We start from the raw sequence: 19870 nt of genomic DNA, 5'->3' as shown, positions 1-19870 counted from the left end.
TCCAGGACTGGAGTTTGACACCTGTGCCTTAGACATGTGCACCAGCTTCCATATCAACATTTAGCACTACCACAGACACATACAGACGCTGTGGGGTAAAGGAGTTGGACTTGGAGAGATCAGTGTTGTCCTCTACTGCCCAAAGGGCTTAAGCTAGTTTCATGTTGCCTGGGAGTGTGGGGATGGCCTAAGGGTCTCTGATGGTGGTGTGGGGATTTATCATGTGCCCTTGTTGGATTAACATACCATCAAGCTCTTTGCAATCATGTGATATAGGCAAAATCTGCCTTGTTCTGAATTGTAAAACAAAATATTGGTTCCTTTGAAGTTCAAAATCAACATCTGTTAATTTTTCCTCCTTCACCACTTTTCTTCTTTCTGAAATTAAATAACTTTTAGAGTATAAAAGAAAGAAGATGCTTCTCTCTCTCAGTCAGGTCTCAGGTAAAACAGCAGAAATTGAAGTTGAAGCATTTTTTCCCCCCTTTTGAATCAAGTATTTTTTCTTTCTTTTGAGGCTAAGTGACTTGGGACTGTAAATCTTCTTAACACAATCTAGCACTAAACTTTTAACTCTTCATTGTTGAATTGTAGCGTTGGATGATCTGATTTGTCGGTATGAAGATCAAACCAATGGAATCATAATTTAGGAGGCGATTCTTGGCCTTTTCCCTTCAGACCTGGAGAAAAGCATTCAAACATCACACTTTGGATGCAGATGTGTTGACCATTTAATTAGTCGACTACACTGTTGACCATGTCATTGAACTGGATTTAGCTTTGCTTTTGGTTATATTTGAGTTACCATCAATGTTTTATAATGAATTTATTTTGACACAGTCTCAAGCTTCTAGCACAGGCAGAAGTACTCACAGAGTCATCTTCAATCAGTTTGAAGAAAGAACCAACTGTCCTCTTCTTGGTGGTTTCTGCTCATAATGCAACCAGTATTATTTGGAATCTGTCTCCTTTTTCATATTTCTTCCATTATAAAGTAAAATCACATGGAAATGCTCTTTATTGATTTCCCATCTGTTCAGCATAACCTCAATGGCTTGACAATGTGCCCTGTACTATAAGAACAGCACTGCTTTGCATGTAGCAGAGCTTGCATGTGATCAATACAGAATCCATCCAGTCTACTGAGGCTAAGAGTGACAACCCTCAAACATTTGTGGCTTCAAATGTTTCTGCTTTTAACTTGTTATGTACAGCGTCCTTGTGTGTCGTTAAAGACACTTAAAAAAGCATTAATATAATTGTTTTATTATTAGAAAACTCAAGTGGTGCTGTTGAAAGGGAAAGATGAAATGGGATTCGGTGAGGGTTTGGTCGTGAAGAGTGAAGTGATGCAGACTTAAAACTTTCTGAGCGTCATTCAACAAATAGGGTAAGAATATAGCAAAGTCCTGACAAAGACTCTGGATTGTTTCATTGTAAAATGTAACAGGTCAAATGTTCTGCAGAAAACTCTTCAGGAATAAAATTGGTGGAAGTAAATGAGATGTTCTCTTATGTGGTGTTTAATACGTTTGAGGTATGTGAGTTTTATTCATCATAAACAATTTCTCTATTAATATTTTGCACTTAACTGTGTATATCCATGGATGTTTTCCACTTTGTTTGATTGGATGTATAGATGGAACGTCACTGAACTGTAGAAAGATCGACGCCAATAAAACACATTTTACTCTTGAACTTCTAGCTTTATTTAAATTCATTTACTTTCAGTTTCCAAATATAACTTTTCCAGATATGAACAAATTCTTTATCCCTCTTTGTTCATCTATCCATATTTTAGTTGTTTTCATAAAATCTCCTTTAAAAGAGACAAATTGTTTTACATGCTTTTGCAGTCAAAAGACTTGTTTTACTCATCAGGGTTTTCTGACCTCTTAATGCTAATGCTTTAGCTCCATCCCATACCAGATAAGACCAATAAAAGTTTCTATTTGTGGTCTATATGTGCAGCGGCGTGTGAATACGCTGCCTTCTCATTTGTGGCTCTCATGCTTTTTATTTCCTCCGGGAAGGAGTGGGGCTCTTCACCCCTCTCCCCGGAGCTGCCTTTGGAGCAGCAGGGGAGGGGGCAGGACTGGGTGCAGAGGGGGCAGGCTGGGTCTTGGGCTGAGGGATCTCGATGGGAAGTTTAGGAGGGATGATCGTTTTAGGGGTCAGAGTTGGTTTTGCCTCAGGGATTTTCTCCCCATGGCGGTACACACTGACCTGGAGAGAGGAGCGCAAAACCTTTAAATTTATGCACTTCCTAACAGAAACCACAGTGTCAGACGGAAACAGCTTTTAAGCATAATCTAATAAAAAGCAGTCGTTTTTAGTCTTTGGAGTTTCTGTCAAAGAATTAATGCTAAACAGAGATTGTATATGTATATATATCACATTCAGGCATTAAAATGGTCACAGATGGTAGAAGAAATGCCACAGCTTTGAATAAATCCAATCATTACAGCAGAGACACTCACCACTATATCCACAGATTCCCCTCCATATTTGTTCTGGACAATCATTGTATATCTGCCAGAATCCTCCATGGAAACACCTTTGATCGTCAGACTAGCAAACTTACCCTGGTCTAGAGAGACCACATACTGCAAAAGAAAAAAGGCAAGAAAAACAAACAGGTTCAAACAGCGAGATGGGTCGCTCACAACGAGAAGCATAATTTATCACTCAGAATAGGTAATATTTCACATTAGATTTAAACATTACTTACTTTTGAACTAATAGCACAATGATGAGCTTTAATTTGTATCTTTTCTACTACTCCTGATAGATGGATGGACACTATATCAAATCAAATCAAATTGTATTTGTGCAGCATATTTCAGCAGTGAGCCATTTCAAAGTGCTATAAAAAGAATTATTTCTGTATTTTCACTGTTTTACTAATTACCTCATTTCACCTCTATTCACGCTTTTCTTCTAATTTAGCTCTGAGGTTCTCAGTAATATTCTCTTCCTCTGCATACAGGTCTGTTTGTTTTTCTGTCCATTTTAATACCTTCTGCACCATCAGAGCTAACAAGTTACGTGAGAGGCATCCCTTTGGATTTGAGAAACATATCACCAAGGATTGCAGTTCTTGTGATAGACAGATTATTAGCAGGGGCGGGCATGAATAAAGAGAAGGAAAAACTTGCAGAGGAATTCCTCCTGGACTACGGATGCTCAAACTTAAATCTTCAAAGCTGTCAAGAGCTGCAGGATGCTGTTCAAAGAGAGTATACCAACCCAGGACAGACTGTATAGACCTATATTGGTTGGCAAGCATGGCTATAAAGTATGGTGGATGGAGTTCATATTGTTGATGAAGGACTTTGTTCTTAATATGGGCCTAACCCTAAAGTCCACTAAAATACTTTGTATCGAAAATGCATCCAGCTACAGCATTTAGATAAACAACAATATATCAAATTTTAGAACTAATAGCTAAAATACTTAAAGCATGAAGCATAAGAAAAAAAAATCACAATTAGGCTTTCATTTCAAAACAGACAATTTTAAAGGATTCTTTTCTGATGGCAAAAAGTCTTTAATCGCAGATCTTAAAAATGGGAAGTGAGTAGCATTTAGCTGATCTGTGGCATCTGGAATTTCTCCCGTTGAGCCGAGTTTCTCCGGTTGAATTTCAACAGGTTCAGTCAGCAAACAGAGGGAGGAGTTATGAATAACGATGTTGATTTTCTGCGCTGTTTTTGAAACTTACTCTGCCTGCGTAGAGTTTTAGCTTGGTAATGGCAGTGGAGGAAGTGAAAGAAGGCTAAATATTCTAAATGTTGAACAACTAAAGGCAGAACTAGAGGAAGGCATACGACCTCTTATTGCTGGCAAAGATGTCGTGATCCTACTCCACACAGGTCGTTTGCACTGAACGCAATTTCCGGTAAGTTTTGTCGAGTTAGTGCATTACTAATGTCACGGCCAAACCTTAGTGATTGGATAAAATCGGATCCATTCTTTTAAAACTTCAAAAGAGTCTGTACCTCCAGCAAGCAATCACTTCTCAATAACTGAGGGTCCCAGACCCTCTGGACAAAGCAATGCATAGAACACGGGGCTGGTTTTCACCAGGCTAAGGTGAAACTATTGTTTTGTTTTGTTCTCATATTTCAGAGAGAAGTTGCTTGTGCTTACTTTGTGTGTGTGTGTGTGTGTGTGTGTGTGTGTGTGTGTGTGTGTGTGTGTGTGTGTGTTCAACCCTTCACCCACTGCTCTGTAATGCCTCCACCTTAGGGTGGCATTTTTAGAACAGCACCTGACAAGAGACTGAATGTTGTTTGGATAATGATTCCTAATAATCAGGTTGGGCCCAGACTTGTTAGTTTAACTAAAATAATTTCTAACTTTATGAATAATTTGTCAATAATAAATTATTCATTATAACTATTAAAAATTACACAAGCCAAATAACGTCGCTAATCCGTGTTGCACAACAGTGCATTATTTGGCTTTTAGGAGTCAGATAAAAGCACAAGTGGTGGTTGACTGGGCTTACACAGAGTATTTCATTAAGTGCTTCAGTCAAGCACACTAAATTAAAGTCAAGCTGTGAAGCATAATTAGATATTTTTGTTTGTTGAGTATCAGGTAATTTACCTGGTCATCAGGTTCAACTTCTGTGCCGTTCTTCAGCCATGATACTTGAGGTTTGGGGTCTCCGCAAACCGTACATGTTAAACTCAGGGTCTGTTCAAGGAAAAGAGGTGATGCATTAGATTGAAAAGTGTACATGCAGCGTCTAAACGCATAACACCCACCTTCTTTTCCATAATGGTGACAACGTCAGGCAGACCTCCCACAACCTTACCACGGTCTGAAATATATCATTATTAACATCATCACTCTATTTTATAAGTGCAAAAGAACTGAATTAAAAATCAGCAGCAGCAGCAGTAAGAGGGTTAAACTCACTCTTTTCAGCATATGCCTCAGCCCTGGAATACAAATAAAGTTGGTTATTTTTTTAAAAGGAAAAAACATTTCTAAAATGCAAACCATTCTAAAAAAAAATATATATATATTATTTTGATGTAGCAAAATAACATGAAAATATAACCACCAAGTGTTTGTGTCTCCATTTCTGCTTCTGTTTTGGAGTCAGACACGATCTTTTCTATTTCTGATTAACTCGCAGTGGTCAGATGGTTTGTCAGAAGGAACTCTGGGTGCGCTGCCAAATCCTATTACACTGTTTAGAGGATTTCTTTTTTTTTCACTTGGAAAAAAAAAGAAAAAAAAAGATATGTTTGGTATTGGGGCTGTCTGAGCAGCATGGCGGGACCAGAGGTCAGCGAACGGACCAGATGGCAAGAGGAACTCTTTTCTCCTCTTGGCGTGTTGATACTCAATCAAAAGGGCAGCAGGGTGTCACTTGTTTCAATGTGTTTGTAAAATCTTGTGCTTTAATGTCTCTCTCTGAATGTTAATTAGACAGAGGATGTGGATGGTCTATGCTCTGCATGCAGGGGAGTGCTTGGGTTTTTCATTTTTTCTCACTTATTCTTTTTCTAGTGGATGTTCAGAAATGTGTGTTTGTGTGGCCAAATTAGATTGCTTCTATTTATACTCTTGATTCTTATTTTGGCAAAAACGGTATAAGACTGAACCAATTCCCAGAAAGGGGGTGAACTTTTCCAAATCACAAATGTATTACTATTTTTATTTCATATATTAATATCAGTAGTAGTAATAGTAGTTTTAGTTTCCTATGTTTAAATGATAAGTAAGTCTTGTTCAGATGATTTTTTTTACAGGTCATGAATATATTATGCTGTATTGTTTCAGGGGTGGACTGCTATTTCTGGACAGAATGTTATGCATTATCCTTGTCAATGCATCAGTTCATGGACAGCATCTTATTAAGGTGTATTTGTGAAGAAGAAGGTGCCTAATTTGGGAACCTCATGGTTTTTGTTTCCTTCAAACCACAACATACTCTATTCAAAGTATTCATACGCAATTCAAACGCAAGTATGAGGCATCCGGCATCAGAGTCAATGCCTCCAAATATCAGGTGCAGGTGATATAAATCACTAATTAGGGTGCTGCTCCTGTTTGTGATGGAGGAGAAAGATCTGAGTTGTTAAGTGAAGCTCTTGATTTACTGGCTTGTCTCACTGAATCGTGACCAAAAGACTGAGTTCCCAGATGAAACTTGTCCACAAGCGTTTCTTCCACTGGGTGGTTGAACTTAGGCTTAGAGATTGTTTAAGAAGCTAAATGACCCACAGGAAGAATGGACGGACAAATGGAAAATAGATGCAACGAAGGTATCCTAAAAGCATTGTCATAAAATAATAAATGTTTAGATTTATGCACAATAAATACATATACTCAGGGTCGTGGTACTTCTACAAGGCATTTTGAAAGGCCTCTATTTAAGAAGAAAGCTGTATAAGTGAAAGCTCAGTTTTGCTATCCACTTTCATTTACCATTACCTCATAGTCCAACTCACAAATTGAATCCAGAAACAAAAATGTAAATTAGCAAATGTATGGAAGATATTATGCCAAGTAGGTAAATCATATTAAACGTTTCAGTGAAAGTAACAGGTGAACTCTCAGCATTTCAACTATTAAAAAAAATAATAATACAAATCAAAGCTTGTTTCAGAGTTTTTCTGTGTTTGAATGTAAATCATCTGGGGAATTCATTAGTTTGAATGTGAAACCCTACACTTGCAAGCCAAAGTTAGGAAACTCTTACTAAATATACACATTAAGGCAAAAGTAAAGAACAGCCATAAGTGCGTCGTCTTACTTGAGTTTCTGGAACTCTGCATACGCCTTCTCATACGCTGCAAAAGAGCAAGAACTGACAGTCAGTGCCACTGATCACAACATCGATGCCTCCTGAGTATTATTTTAGTGCAATATGCTGCAAAATATCCATCTTCATAAAATCAAAACACTCAGCACTACATTTTAAACTGCAGGAGTAAGGACAGGAGGAGAGGAATAACGCAACATGGGAGTAATACTTTTGTCCAGCATCTGTCAAAATATAACTGTATAGGAAGATAATGAGAACCTTGAAAGACAGATGTCAGACAGAGTGCGAGTAAACATATAGGATTGCATTGCAGATGTCATGAATTTAAGCTGCTGCCATTCTGTGTGAAGGAGCAAAGAACAACCTTTTCTTCATTTTTCGCAGCGAGTTTAGAGTCCTGAGGGGGGTTGAAATTGTTCTCATGGGTTCCTGTATCTGATTGGAATGGGACTTCAAAGTTCAAGGATACAAAATGATGAGGCATACACATAAAGTTATTGTGTTATTTTTATTGTTTTGGCTACTGAGCTGATAAAGTTATTGTGTTATTTTTATTGTTTTGGCTACTGAGCTGATAAAGTTATTGTGTTATTTTTATTGTTTTGGCTACTGAGCTGATAAAAATTAAAGGCAAGAGGGAAGACACTGACCTTCACCGCTGAGATCCAGTGTTCGTTTATGGGAGTTTTCGGAGTTGGTGATTACAATGGAGTACGCTCCTTTATCCTTCTCCGTGGGCTCAATTACCTATGAATCAAGTAATCTGCTCAACAGTGTGATCAACAGTCTCATCTGCATGGTGTTACAACCTCACAGCATCAAGAGTGCTCTAGACTTTACTGACAAAAAGGAGGAAGCTGTAGCTTTGTTAATCTGATTTTGTTAACTTTTAACATTTACATTGCCTCGTTAAAGTATTCAAACCCCTTTCAATTTCTTTTCCCCATTTTGTCATGTTACACCAACAAATGTGTGTTTTAATGCACACAATGAACACAAAGTTGTGCATAGTGATAGACCAACACAAAGTAGTGCATAAATGTGACAAGAAAGGAAAATAATATATAGTTTTTCTTTTTTTTTTTTAGAAGTAAAAGTCTAAAAAGTGTGGCATGCTTTTGTATGCAGCCTCTTCATCTCCGAATCAGCACTCTGTCAAGCTATGTTTCACATAGTACAGTTGCAGATTTCCTTACTAGTTTTACGTATCTAGAAACTTGAATCTTTGCTAATTCTTCTGTGCCAGCTCAAACTCAATCAGAACGGATACAGAACAACAATACTTCAGTCTTACAAATAAGTCTTAAAAACTTACAAATGGAGTTCTAAAGGAAATGGGTTGGAAATTATTTTTTAGAGGCATTAGAGTGAAGACATAGGACACAAATGCATGTCCCAGTTTTCTACTTTTCACTTTTTTTGTGTAACAAACATCAAAATACCAAGTAATTTTTCTTCCACCTCACAGCACTGCTTCGTGTTGGTTTATCAAAAGAGAAAATGTGAAAAGACAAAGAGCATTTTTACAAGGACCTGCAAATGGTAAAGGTCCTTCATGTGTCCTTCTGTCTCTTGCTCTTTCAAGACTTTTAACGTGAGTGAAACCTCCTGTGGTGATCAGTGTCCTAAAATTATCCACATATGATCCGCCTTATAATTACATGAGACTCAGCAGAGGATACAATCATACCTCCATTGTTGCCATAGCAGGTGTTCCTCCAATCACAGTCTTGTCATTGTGGGTAAGTTTACGCTCACTGAGCACAAAGAGTGGAGAGGATAAGTTAGTGTAGATGTGTGTAGCGTTTTTAGATACATCTTCAAATGTAGTGGCCAAAGCATGTCTTAATTTTTCAGATTCACAACAGAATGCTGTAAAAAGTTAATCTTATTATTTTTCATATTTTCATTAATCTTCAGCACTTCCATTAGTTGTCTTTTCACGTCCTACTTGGTTCTGACTGCTTTTGTGCAGAATTCTCTCTCTGCATTTTATAATCTCTGGGGTAAAACACAATGCTTTTAACCACAGGGAGCTCTGCAGTTTTTCAAAAATAATAGGGGTGTGATGTCTGTCACAAAACAGGAAAATAAATTCCTGTGAAATAACCACAGTAATGAAAGATTTTGCTAATGGGCAATGAAAAGATTTATTTGGTTTGCCGTTTCTTGTCATTGCTAACAGTTTAACTCGAGAGAAAAACTAAACCGCGACCTTTCTCGTCAGCGTGTTGATGAAATTCTGCTTCATTATTCTCTTCCTTGAACCTCTGGCATGCCTTATTGCAGATCCTTGCATTGTTAATAATTCTGCAAATCAAATTTCTCACCTGTGGTACCAGCTGATGTTCATCTCGGAGGTGTAATACTTCATGTGGCACTGAAGCTGAATGCCTGTTGCAGTGCACTTAATGACCAGTTCTGCAGCGCTGGCTCCTAAAGGTGGTTGTGCAGATTTGTAATCAGTATCACGTTTTACCAACAGCTGCTGAACAGCGTGGCCTTTGAAAGTCACATCATTCATGCCATCTATTTATCCGTCATGTAGAAAATGTTATTTGTATTAACTTGAAGTGTTTCCTTTTCTGTTTTACCTTTGTCCAGCTCAGAGAGTGAAATTGCACTAATGAGGCATGGGGCACATTCATGGAAGCAGACTATGCAGCATCGAGGGAACCACTGCAGCCATGAGAGGTTTTATTCGCCTGTTTTTTTTTTTAAAGCCATTACACGCATAAAGGCTCTTTCATACTACACCATGTCTGTGTGCAACTTTGCTGGCTGCACTTCACAAGTGGACAAGTGTGTCATCCACCTGGTCACATCACTATGGTTTCCTATTATCACAGTAATGAACCCTCCTCTCCTCTGCAACCGCCGCTGTAACAGTTGTTGCAGAGCTGTCAAGTGAATGTTGCTTAAAATAGGAGTAAGATGCTCCTCTACAGTGTCACTGTGACAGTGCAGAGGAATTTTAAAGTGATTTCATCACATGACGACATGACGGCCAGTGCTTCCTGCATGGCAACTTCTGCAACATGCCGATAAGTGTGAGCATATGTGTTTTCAGGAGTGTGCAGAATTTAAAAGCAGAAAAAAATACATCTCACTGCTGATGGATCTACTTAATCTGTTATCCGTTTTCTGTAAATTTAGCATGACGAATGATCCAACTGATGTTTACCACTTCTTTTTACGTGCGCTTGTGAGGTGAGTAATCTGTGAGTAAACAAGGTTCAGATACCTACCAGCCAGTTGGCTCAGCTTGTTTATGGCTTCGTCAAAAGCTAAAAGAGAAGCAGATGCACAAACATGGAATAAGGCAAAACGGGACAGCAAAAAGACACATTGCTGCCCTCTTGAGGATCCTGAAAAACTCAACTGAAAATGTCAGTTCCTTAGGAAACGGTGTGTTAAAAAGCTGCTACAAGTTTCATAGTATTAGCACTAAAATATACATCCTTCCTTCAGCAGGTGAAGGAGCTGAGTACTTTGGCTCTTCGTGTTGCATATTAAAACATAACATCCCAGCAGCATCAATAAATAATGAATAACATTTGAAACAGGAGGTGTGAGGGATCATCGTAGGTTCACAGAAGCCTAGCTCTCTGTATGTAAGATTCTAACAGGAGCCAAAACATGAACAACAAGAGAACAGCAGCTTAAATTTATCTAAAATAACCTTGAACAGAAAAAAATTACTAATAGATTATTTGGATTTTTGAAGCTGGCAGCTCAGTAAGATTTTTTTTTTTGTGTGCGTTTTAACACCAAGTTTTGTTTTCCTCCAAGCTATCTGCTGGGTTGTACTTTCTGTAGACCTATTTATTTGCAATAATTACTGTGCAAATTTAGGATAGAATGAAACCTAAACATTTCCATACTTTTTCCAGAGATGTCAATTTGGCTCATATCTTTTCCTCTGTCATCACTGATGGTGGCCTTGTACACTCCTGTTGTTTTCAGTGAGAACTAGAAGAGAAAATAAAAACATGGAGTAAGTTTAGTTTGCACAGGTTTGATAGTATATCATATTCATACTGTAAAATGTATTCCTGTATTTTGTAAGTACTTATGGCTTTAGAGCAGTGGTCCCCAAACTTTTTCCTGTGAGGGCCACATAACTTTTACTTTTACCCAGAAAGCACATGGGCAAAAACCGTTAGTGAAACAGTCACTGGGACTGACTAGTATATATTCCATTGAGGGAAAGTAACTTTAACATATGAATTCCTCATATGTTAACATAAAAGCTCGTTTTGAAGTATAAGCTGCTACTTACAGGCATTGCTTCGAAGAACTCGACCTGGAATGCGAACTCGACCTGGAATGCGGCGTTCATAACAAACACGTGTGTTCTTCTTCTCTACCGCTAGCAAACAACCGTACTGATTAAATAACATAAAAGTCAAGCAGTTCCCTAAAWGKCMRMAAYSCKCCACAGTTTACAGGACACACTTCCTGCTAAAGAGCCCCCTGGTGGTTGAAGAAAAATCCACATATAAACCGGAAAATACAATATATGAAAAAAAATCTGAATGCTCTTTGGTATTGTTCAGGGGAGCCCGCCAAATGTGGAGGCGGGCTGGATCCGGCCCGCGGGCCGTAGGTTGGGGACTACTGCTTTAGAGTATACATAGTTTTCCACAATTTTGGCTTACTGATCAATAAATAGAGACTATATCTATACTGTCTGATTTTGCAGACTCATTTATTTCACCATGTCCATATTTATATAATCCAGCTCAAACTTTCACAAACTCATGGACATCTATTTAGATAACTACAGTTCACTTAAATTTAAATAAGCAGGACACTAAAAGAAACACTTTTTTCTTCTTCTCACCTCTTTAATTGGCAGTTTGCAGATTCCTGAGCTCAGGTCAGGCTTCACATCGGGGATAACCTCTGCATCGTCCTTATACCAGTGGAACTCGGATTCCTTCTTTAGATTAGCAACCTACAAAAAAAGTCACATTAAATTTGTTAAACATTCATCCAATGGCAAAAAAGATATTTTTGGTCTTGTGAATTTCCTTAAACACAGCTTCAAATTTGTTGATGCAACCTGAAAGATTTTTTAGATGTGTCATTTGCCTTAATTGGAATCAGTTTATGCCATTTGGATTTATTTGCTAAGTAACTCATTAAAACATTAACATCTGTCAAGTCAGTGTTGCATTTTGTGTTTTTATCCCCACAAAATATCAGTTATATTCTATTCTTCATTCAAAGATAGTCTCAAACATATTCTTTTTTTTTTTTGAGAACCACACGTCTAATTTCTGGCGACTAGTTTTTGATGAAACATATCGCAGGGATGCAAAAATATATTTATAAATAATGCAAACGATTGAAGTTCAAAACATTTTTTTTCAGCATTGATTCAGCCACTCATAACTTATCAAGAATTTAAATCGATAAACTTCAACTCACTATCTTAGAGAATTCAAATAGACAATTCGGAATCGAATAAATCTGCACCATGATCCTCTTTCTAAGAGATATGCTGAGCTTCTTTCAGGTTTCTACAGCGCAGGCTGCTTTTCAGTCCGGTAGCTGCTGTCAAAGAAATCCTTTTCATGTCGGCACAGGCAGCCCACCGACTTAAGCTAGTCATGATCAGTGAAGCTGAGGATTAAAAGGATTTGGGCAGTATATGTTGCTTTTAAAATAAATGTAAATATTTTCTAATTGGGTATGTATACTGTCTTGAGTATGTATGTACAATTGTGGAGTTTGAAATTTGCGAAAGAAATTAAATATAAGCAACACCCTGTTTTTTCTTCAGATTAGAATCAGATCAGTTCATAGAAATCACTGCATGTAAATGATGTCATGACATTTCAGGAATGGTTGTTTTAGGGTCAGTCATGCAGATATTAAGTAGGCTCCAAATGTTTACGTGTTTTACCTTGTCTACACTTAGAAATATTATTTTAACTCTTAATAAAATAAACACCATCAGTGCTTTTTACCATCAGTGCCTGGTACAAGAACAAGTGTTTGGTCATTAAATCAGATGCTCTGATCAGTAACTCAGTACTTGAGGCGATAGTACTGAAGTGCTATTTTGCTCTATGATATTATTCCTTAGTTTCATTTGAGTAAAAATATGTTGAATTGCTATTCCTACTTCAGAACAATTTTTGGGTACTGTTTTTTTTTTTTTTTTGGAACAACCTGTTATTTGATATAAACTGCTTTCTGAATTTACTCATATCTTTGTGTTCTTTTAAAATCAGTTTGATAATAAGAAAAAAACTGTAATAGAGGAAAAGAGCTAGGGGGGGGAGATACTTTTTCACAGCCCTGTAGTTGTTCCCAACACAGCTGCAGTATCCAATTATAGCACAATATGTGCTTATTTCCTGTGTCCATCTTCTTTCTACAAAACACTGTTGTAACTTGCATTGCACAGAATGGCCAAACAGCTAACCACAGGGAAGCTGCCCATTTGTTTTGAGTGGAAATATTGAGTAATTATTGAGAGCTTTTCTGTTTACCTTGCAGACCAAAGTTACAGAGCAATCATCTCCAACCTGAAGTGAAAGAAACTCACTGAAGTGGGGGCCTGTGGTGGACAAAAATAAGATCAACCTTACAAAAATCTGCATCCTGCAGAAGCATATTTTTAGACAAAATTATATTTTTTCTTTACTTTGAGTTTAAGTAGTTCAGCCACTTAAAGAGGCAGTTCACTTCTATCCTTTGTGTTACATTCATTTTCACTTACCTGCTCTCATATAACATGAAAAAGTGGCAAAAAGCTATGAAATACAAAGCTAAAAAAAAAAAAAGATGATATTCCTTTTTTCTTACCCTCTTTCACTCTAATGTACTCCCTTCTCTGGAAGTCAGCCTCAGCCAAAGCAGCCTTGAAAGCTGTGGGCGCAGAAATGTACATACAATGAAATGTATTAAAGGATCAAAATAATGCCGTTACCTGCTATCACTGCAATTACTTTTGAGAAATATCTCTTACACATAGATACGCCATACATGTGGAACAATATCACTGAAACGTTTTCAAATTTGAGTAATTTAACTGACAATGTGAAACCGACGTATAATAATTGATAAACATGGTGATGGACGTGTTCTGGAGTTTTTGATGATGATAGTTTGCAATCGAGGAAACCATGTCACTCTACTGAGAAATATTATCTTTTACTGTATCATATATATTCCACAACTGGTCAGACACTCCTGGTACATTAATTATTAAAAAAAAGCATTGAATGGAGGTGGTTAGTCTGGGTTCAGGAAACTGTATTTTTTACTTTTTTACACTGAGGACGGGGAAGAAGTCTTGCTGAAAAATGAAACCAAATTCTCTATAAAGTTTGTCAGCAGAGACAAGCATGAAGCACATGTAGCGCTTCTGATGCTGTTCAGACTAGACGGAGCGGCAATTAGAAAACACCTGTTGCTCTTTACATAAAAAGTACTTCTCAGTGCAACGCTCCTGACAGTCGCAGACAGCATAATAAGAAGCATTGTTGTGATGACATGCTAAAGGCAAAGTGTTAAAGCAGGAGCTTCTTAAAGAGACAGAGACCAATTTCAAGTTGATTATATGCTATAAAATGGCACTGGGTGGATGGAAAATACATAAAACTGTTTACTATGCTGTATGCAACGCTGCACAGCCAGCTTTTTTTTTAGCAAAGTGGCTTACACTCATTGTGGAGACTGTCAAGGACTACCTGCTGCACAAATGTATATTTAGCAGTATTCACCAATGTTTAAATAGACTGTAGTCATTTGGGCTAAGTCACTTTGGTTCCTACCACCTGTCATTTGCTAAGCATTCTTCCAGTGGTAGATTCATCCCTTTCCATTAGAAATAGTGATGTGGCGGTGAGATCAGCCTTGCTTACCATCTCCAATCAGAACCAGTGAGCTTTGTGCTTTGCCGCCACCATCTGTAATCTGGCAGGTAAATGTCCCTTCATTCTCCTCTGTGAAATGGTCCATGATGAACTCGATGATACCTGTAGAAACGTCGTGTCCCATCTTATTAGGCTGCAGAAAAACACAGCTGTATTGTAAGAGAAGCCACACATGGTTGATGACAGACTTTGTGAATATATATATTTTGGCTTTGATTAAGCCTTTCATGTTGCAACAAACCAACACTCGAGACAGTACGGGGCTGTTAGACATTGACGCTGTTCACCTTGAAGCCAGACAGTACATTTTTCCATCTTTTCTATCCTTTTCATTTTGTAAAAGCAGAGTGTCTCTTACATCAGCTCCTGATAGTTCCTTGTTATTTGCAAAGAATTTGTAGGTGACTTTGGAGGAAATCTCTTCAGCCTGCAGCCAAAATCTCATTCTGCCTCTCTCCAAAATCTTATAGGCCAACTCAGACTTCAGTGGGATGACTTGGGGAGAGGATAGAGGAGAAAAGGAAAGGAGAGTGAAGAAGAGGACAGAGTCAGGCAGGTGATGCAAAAGCAGGTAAGAGTTTTTTTATGGATCAAATAAAATGAGAAATGCGCCCCTAAAATAATGAAGAAATGAGAAAGCTTCAAAGCAATTGGAAGAAAGCAAATATAACAAGGAGACAGGGAGAAAAAGAAATGGAGGAAGTGGGTGAGGCAGATGGAAAGCAGAAGCCAGAGAGGATATATTAAAAGAGACACAAAAAAAAGAGATTATTGAAAATACGTACTTGGGTGCCTGATATCATAACTGAGCGCCAGCATCTTTTCCAACTCTGAAAAAGAAAGGCAGTTTATTACTTTTATGATGCCACAAAAAACAAACAAGCAATCTGTTTCAATTAACAGGGGGAAAGCTGAAATATTAGGAGACATTAAGAGGCTAACTCATCGCTGAATTTAGTCTGTGTGCGTTACATGGGAAGTTACTCAGGCCGTACTCAAAAAGATCAAAACTCTATTCAGCCTTACGGTGAAATATCCGTGGACCAAATGGGAGAGAATCAGTGGAAGGTGCACTGAATAACACATTACAGCCGAGTAGGATAATGGTGCAATAGAGGGAAAAATACAGCAAAACTTTTGACAGAAGGTCTTTTGCAGTGAAAATGTGGCAATAAAATGCACACTCTGCCTAAGGCTTGGAGAAGTGTGCTCAGATGGTATTCATCAGAGGAGTAATGAAATTTTTCATTGCCTACATGCCAGTGAAATCATCCCTAAGTACAATCTCATTGCTTTCATCTTAGCTACATCCTACACAGCGCCTCAGTTCTTCGATACGCACTTCCTTTTGATTTATTTTTTTTTTATTTTCCGCCAGTCTTTACTTTTTGATTTATCGTTCTGAGCAGAAACACACATCTTTTCAAATTTTTATGATTCTGATATTTTCATGCAATATTTTGACTAAAAGCAAAAAGAAAAATAAATAAAGTGGTTTAAGAAGTAACTAACATACAGACAAAACCAATGACTTATTTGTGTGTAAAGCAAAGGATTTTGAGTCTGAAAAACTAATTTAAACGCAAATTTTGTGTATTCCCTTTCCTGTTTTAAAAAAATGCATTTTAAACAGGATTTGGTCCAGTGTTGACACACCAGAGCCTTGCTGGCACAATAATGATTAAATCAGTACCTTCAGTTGAGATTGTGTAACTGGATGAAACTCCGCTTGTGCTGGTTACAGAAACAGAGTATGTTCCAGCATCTTCCTTATCTGGGTTCTTAAAGATCAGCTTAGATCTGTGACAAAGGGAAGGGAAAAGACAAAGGCACCCGTGCTGTAAATGAAGACGTTGAACATGAGAGGTGAAATCTAAGCCGTGGAACCGTGCTTGTGCGGGTCTGTGATCTTACTGGCTGCCTTCAGTTTTAATCACCACTCCTTTGGAGAAATCTGTGATTTCTTTGTAGTCTTTTTTCCAGATAAACTGCGAGTCCTCATTCATTTGGCAGGACTCAAAGGACAGAACAATGTCACCGGATTTCTCGTCCACCGAGCAGGAGACTTCCTGGGAACCTTTCAACAATAGAAATGAAAATTTTCTTCATTAAGACGCTACGGGAATCTCATCAGATTCTGCGTCTGTGAGGTTTTTAATTGCTCTAACAGCTATTCCTGCAAAATGTAGATTGCTACCTGTAGAGGAATATGTATATATCACAGTTTACTGATGTGTAAATATTGTGCCCCTTGTGATGTCATCGCTCCAAATACAAGCAAAGAAGAAGTCATCATAAAGTTTTCTACTGTGCGCTTTTTAAACATTTGACATTTTTCTAAACCCTATCGTGGAAATCCACCGTACATTTTCAGCAGTATTTTTATTGTCAGAACTTGTAAATTGGTAAAAAATTATTTTTAAAATACGCCCACAGGATTTTAAAATTGAATCACGACCTTTTTCTCTTGGTTTGTTACCTTCCACTGCCTTCGCAATGACAGGATCAGAGGGCATTGAAGCCATACCCACACCTGCAGCGTTGACTGCACGAACTCTGAACACATAGCACGCGCCAACCTCCAGGCCTGTTACCTAGAAAATACAGGCACAATAAAACCATAGTTCTGAAAGGAAGAACACAGCAACAAATTTCAAACCTATAATGGAATCCTAAAAATAAATATACAGCTTGCAATACTTTGCAAACAATTAAAAACCTGTTTTAAGTAGGAAGTGAAGATGAAAACAACTCATTTAAAACTAAGTACAGATTTCTCATTATTTGTTTTCAGGAAATGTGTTCAATTTCAATTTGCTGACAAAAAGGTATTTTAAATTAGGAGGGACAAAATGCAAGTCTTCCTATAGTAACAATGCACAAAACGTTTCTTTCAGACTGGCTTATTACAACAGCTTGTTAACCCCTGTAGTTTTTAGTAATTAGTGTCATACAGATGGTGGCTGTTGTGATTTAGCAAAATAGTCTGGAAAACATTGGGTGACATTTTAAACATGATTAACACAATTTCTTTTGATTTATCAATCTGTGGGATAGCGTTGCACTTTGTTTCAGTTCATCACTATCCTCCTGAAATGTTTTCTCCTCAAATAAGCTAGACTGTCTATTAGACTGTCTAATTTCACAGTATTTATTTATTTGGGTCAATTTTAACCTTTCCATACACAAGTCAAAAATCATGCTAAAAATACAAATAAAAAAATAGTAAAAATAAAAACAATAAAAATAATAAGCTGCTATGTTTAAATTAGTATTATGTAACCTCATTAGTCTTTCACTGACATGATGGCAGGGAAGCAATCAAGGAGGTTAAATGGTTTGGAAATAATTCTAAAAAAATACTTTTTATTTAATATTTGGCATTTATGTTTACAAAATTAAATAAGCTTAACATTTACTGTATCTACTTGCATTTACATTTTCTATTCTTTAGTTATTTAACCTGATCATGCAGACTGATTCCACTACATTTTCCAGCTGCATTTTACATATTTAATATTAAATTACGGTCATTTAAATAAGTCATAGTGACTACTTATGGAATTTCCTCCATCTCATAAAGGTTAAATCACTCACTTGTGTTTACATTTTAGCAAATATCTTCCCATTTTAGAATCACGCTCCACACTTAGGTCTGGTAGTCACACTACATCCACTAGATGTCAGTATTATACAGTTTTTAGCTACTGAACTGCTATAAAGAGACTTTGCTTTGTTAGGTTATGATATTAATCGACATTTATGCAGCCATTAAAAAGAACATGCATTTAAAGATTCCCTTACCTTAAGGAAGAGGTGACTGACGGCTTTGTCATTGGCTGTCTTCCACTCACAGGTTCCCTTCTTTGCGTACTCAACATGATAGCCTGTGATTGGTCCAGAACCAGAATAGATAGGCTTTTGCCACTCAACCACCAATGAATTATCTCTCACTTCACAAAACGTCAGGTCGTAAGCAGGGCCTAAACACACATTGACAAGGAGAAGAACAATTTACAATACAGCCTTAGCATGATTAAATTATGAAGACATTTATTTGTTTTTTTTTCAGAGCTTCTTCAGGACCATGTCAGATAGAAGGTGAGATATACTGACCAGGCTCTGGCATAGTCAAGGCCACACACTTGAAGTCATCTGAATGTTTTGAAGCTGGTCCAAGTCCAGCCAGGTTGGCTGCATAGACATGGAACTGATAGACTGCTCCCTCGGTCAAGCCCTCCACCTGCCAGTAAAATGTTTTAGTAGTTAATGTTCAAGTGGCACAACAAACACTGAGTTTTTGAGATCTACATGAGCCATTTCTGCAGTTCCACATTGAAGAACTAATTTGAGATAAAGTTTGGGGCCCTTTTCATGTTGAAGATATGCAGATCTCTTTTCTACAAAAATCTGACTTTCTCAGATGCTTTATTAAGACAGTATGCATTATGTTATTCCTAAGCAGGGAAAAACATCACAAAACAAAAACTCAGTAGCACACAAAAGATTTTAACTTAAGCTTGGACACTGTTGGTGCAGAAGCTGGAAAGTTGGCAAACATCAAAAAAAATTTGTTTTTGTTGGAAGCCACAAAACAGTGATATTGAGTTAATTTTGCTAATTGGCCATTGTTTAGTATCTAATAAACATTGAGAGATTTTTTTGGTACCTTATAAAGTCTCTCTGGGACTGGTGGAATATGAACCTCCCTCCACATGCTGGTTCCACTGCGTCTTTTATCCACATAATACTCCTTGATCTCAGCACCTCCAGAGTGGAGAGGCTTCTTCCAGTTCAGAACCATTGAACGGCCATCACAGTTAAGCAGTGCAACGTCATATGGGGAAGATGGGTTTGCTACAAAACAATCGCAAGGATTGGTCATAATTTTACCTTGTTCATCTTTCATGCATAATTATTGAGGAAATCTTTATATTTTTATCAGCGTTAGAGACTGAATATAGCTTTACTGACTAAGTGCAGCTCTGACAGTCAGAGGTGCAGATTCCTGGGATTCATCACTCAGACCCAACTCATTGATCGCCTGGACACGGAACACATACGTTTCTCCAGTTTTCAGGCCACTAACCACAAATCTGCAAAAAAAAATAAAATAAAAAAAAAAGTAAGGAAAAAATAATAATAAAACGCTTTTACAATGTTGGTATCATTTCCAAAGAAAACA

General features: G+C 37.5%; 1 protein-coding gene across 1 annotated transcript in view; it reads right to left on the bottom strand.

Moving 5' to 3' along the window:
• Positions 1-1685: 1685 nt before the first annotated feature.
• Positions 1686-19870, bottom strand: part of myom2b (myomesin 2b) — a 28729-nt gene continuing 10544 nt past the window's right edge. The window contains exons 16-39 of the mRNA XM_008405863.1: positions 19660-19781; positions 19355-19542; positions 18802-18928; positions 18490-18668; positions 17165-17279; positions 16600-16762; positions 16379-16485; positions 15471-15515; positions 15044-15180; positions 14674-14818; positions 13613-13675; positions 13297-13364; positions 11637-11750; positions 10675-10762; positions 10039-10077; positions 9121-9226; positions 8481-8547; positions 7441-7537; positions 6779-6815; positions 4930-4952; positions 4776-4831; positions 4615-4704; positions 2481-2606; positions 1686-2226 (exon numbers count right to left, since the gene is read on the bottom strand). Of these exons, the coding sequence (XP_008404085.1) occupies positions 2017-2226; positions 2481-2606; positions 4615-4704; positions 4776-4831; positions 4930-4952; positions 6779-6815; positions 7441-7537; positions 8481-8547; positions 9121-9226; positions 10039-10077; positions 10675-10762; positions 11637-11750; positions 13297-13364; positions 13613-13675; positions 14674-14818; positions 15044-15180; positions 15471-15515; positions 16379-16485; positions 16600-16762; positions 17165-17279; positions 18490-18668; positions 18802-18928; positions 19355-19542; positions 19660-19781 (2512 nt within the window). The 3' untranslated portion in view covers positions 1686-2016. The remainder of the gene's footprint in view (positions 2227-2480; positions 2607-4614; positions 4705-4775; positions 4832-4929; positions 4953-6778; positions 6816-7440; positions 7538-8480; positions 8548-9120; positions 9227-10038; positions 10078-10674; positions 10763-11636; positions 11751-13296; positions 13365-13612; positions 13676-14673; positions 14819-15043; positions 15181-15470; positions 15516-16378; positions 16486-16599; positions 16763-17164; positions 17280-18489; positions 18669-18801; positions 18929-19354; positions 19543-19659; positions 19782-19870) is intronic.

The sequence above is a fragment of the Poecilia reticulata genome, linkage group LG3 (assembly GCF_000633615.1).
Source record: "Poecilia reticulata strain Guanapo linkage group LG3, Guppy_female_1.0+MT, whole genome shotgun sequence".
Taxonomy (NCBI): domain Eukaryota; kingdom Metazoa; phylum Chordata; class Actinopteri; order Cyprinodontiformes; family Poeciliidae; genus Poecilia; species Poecilia reticulata.
Note: the sequence above shows the minus strand (reverse complement) of the source record. Positions and strands in the feature narration are given on the sequence as shown.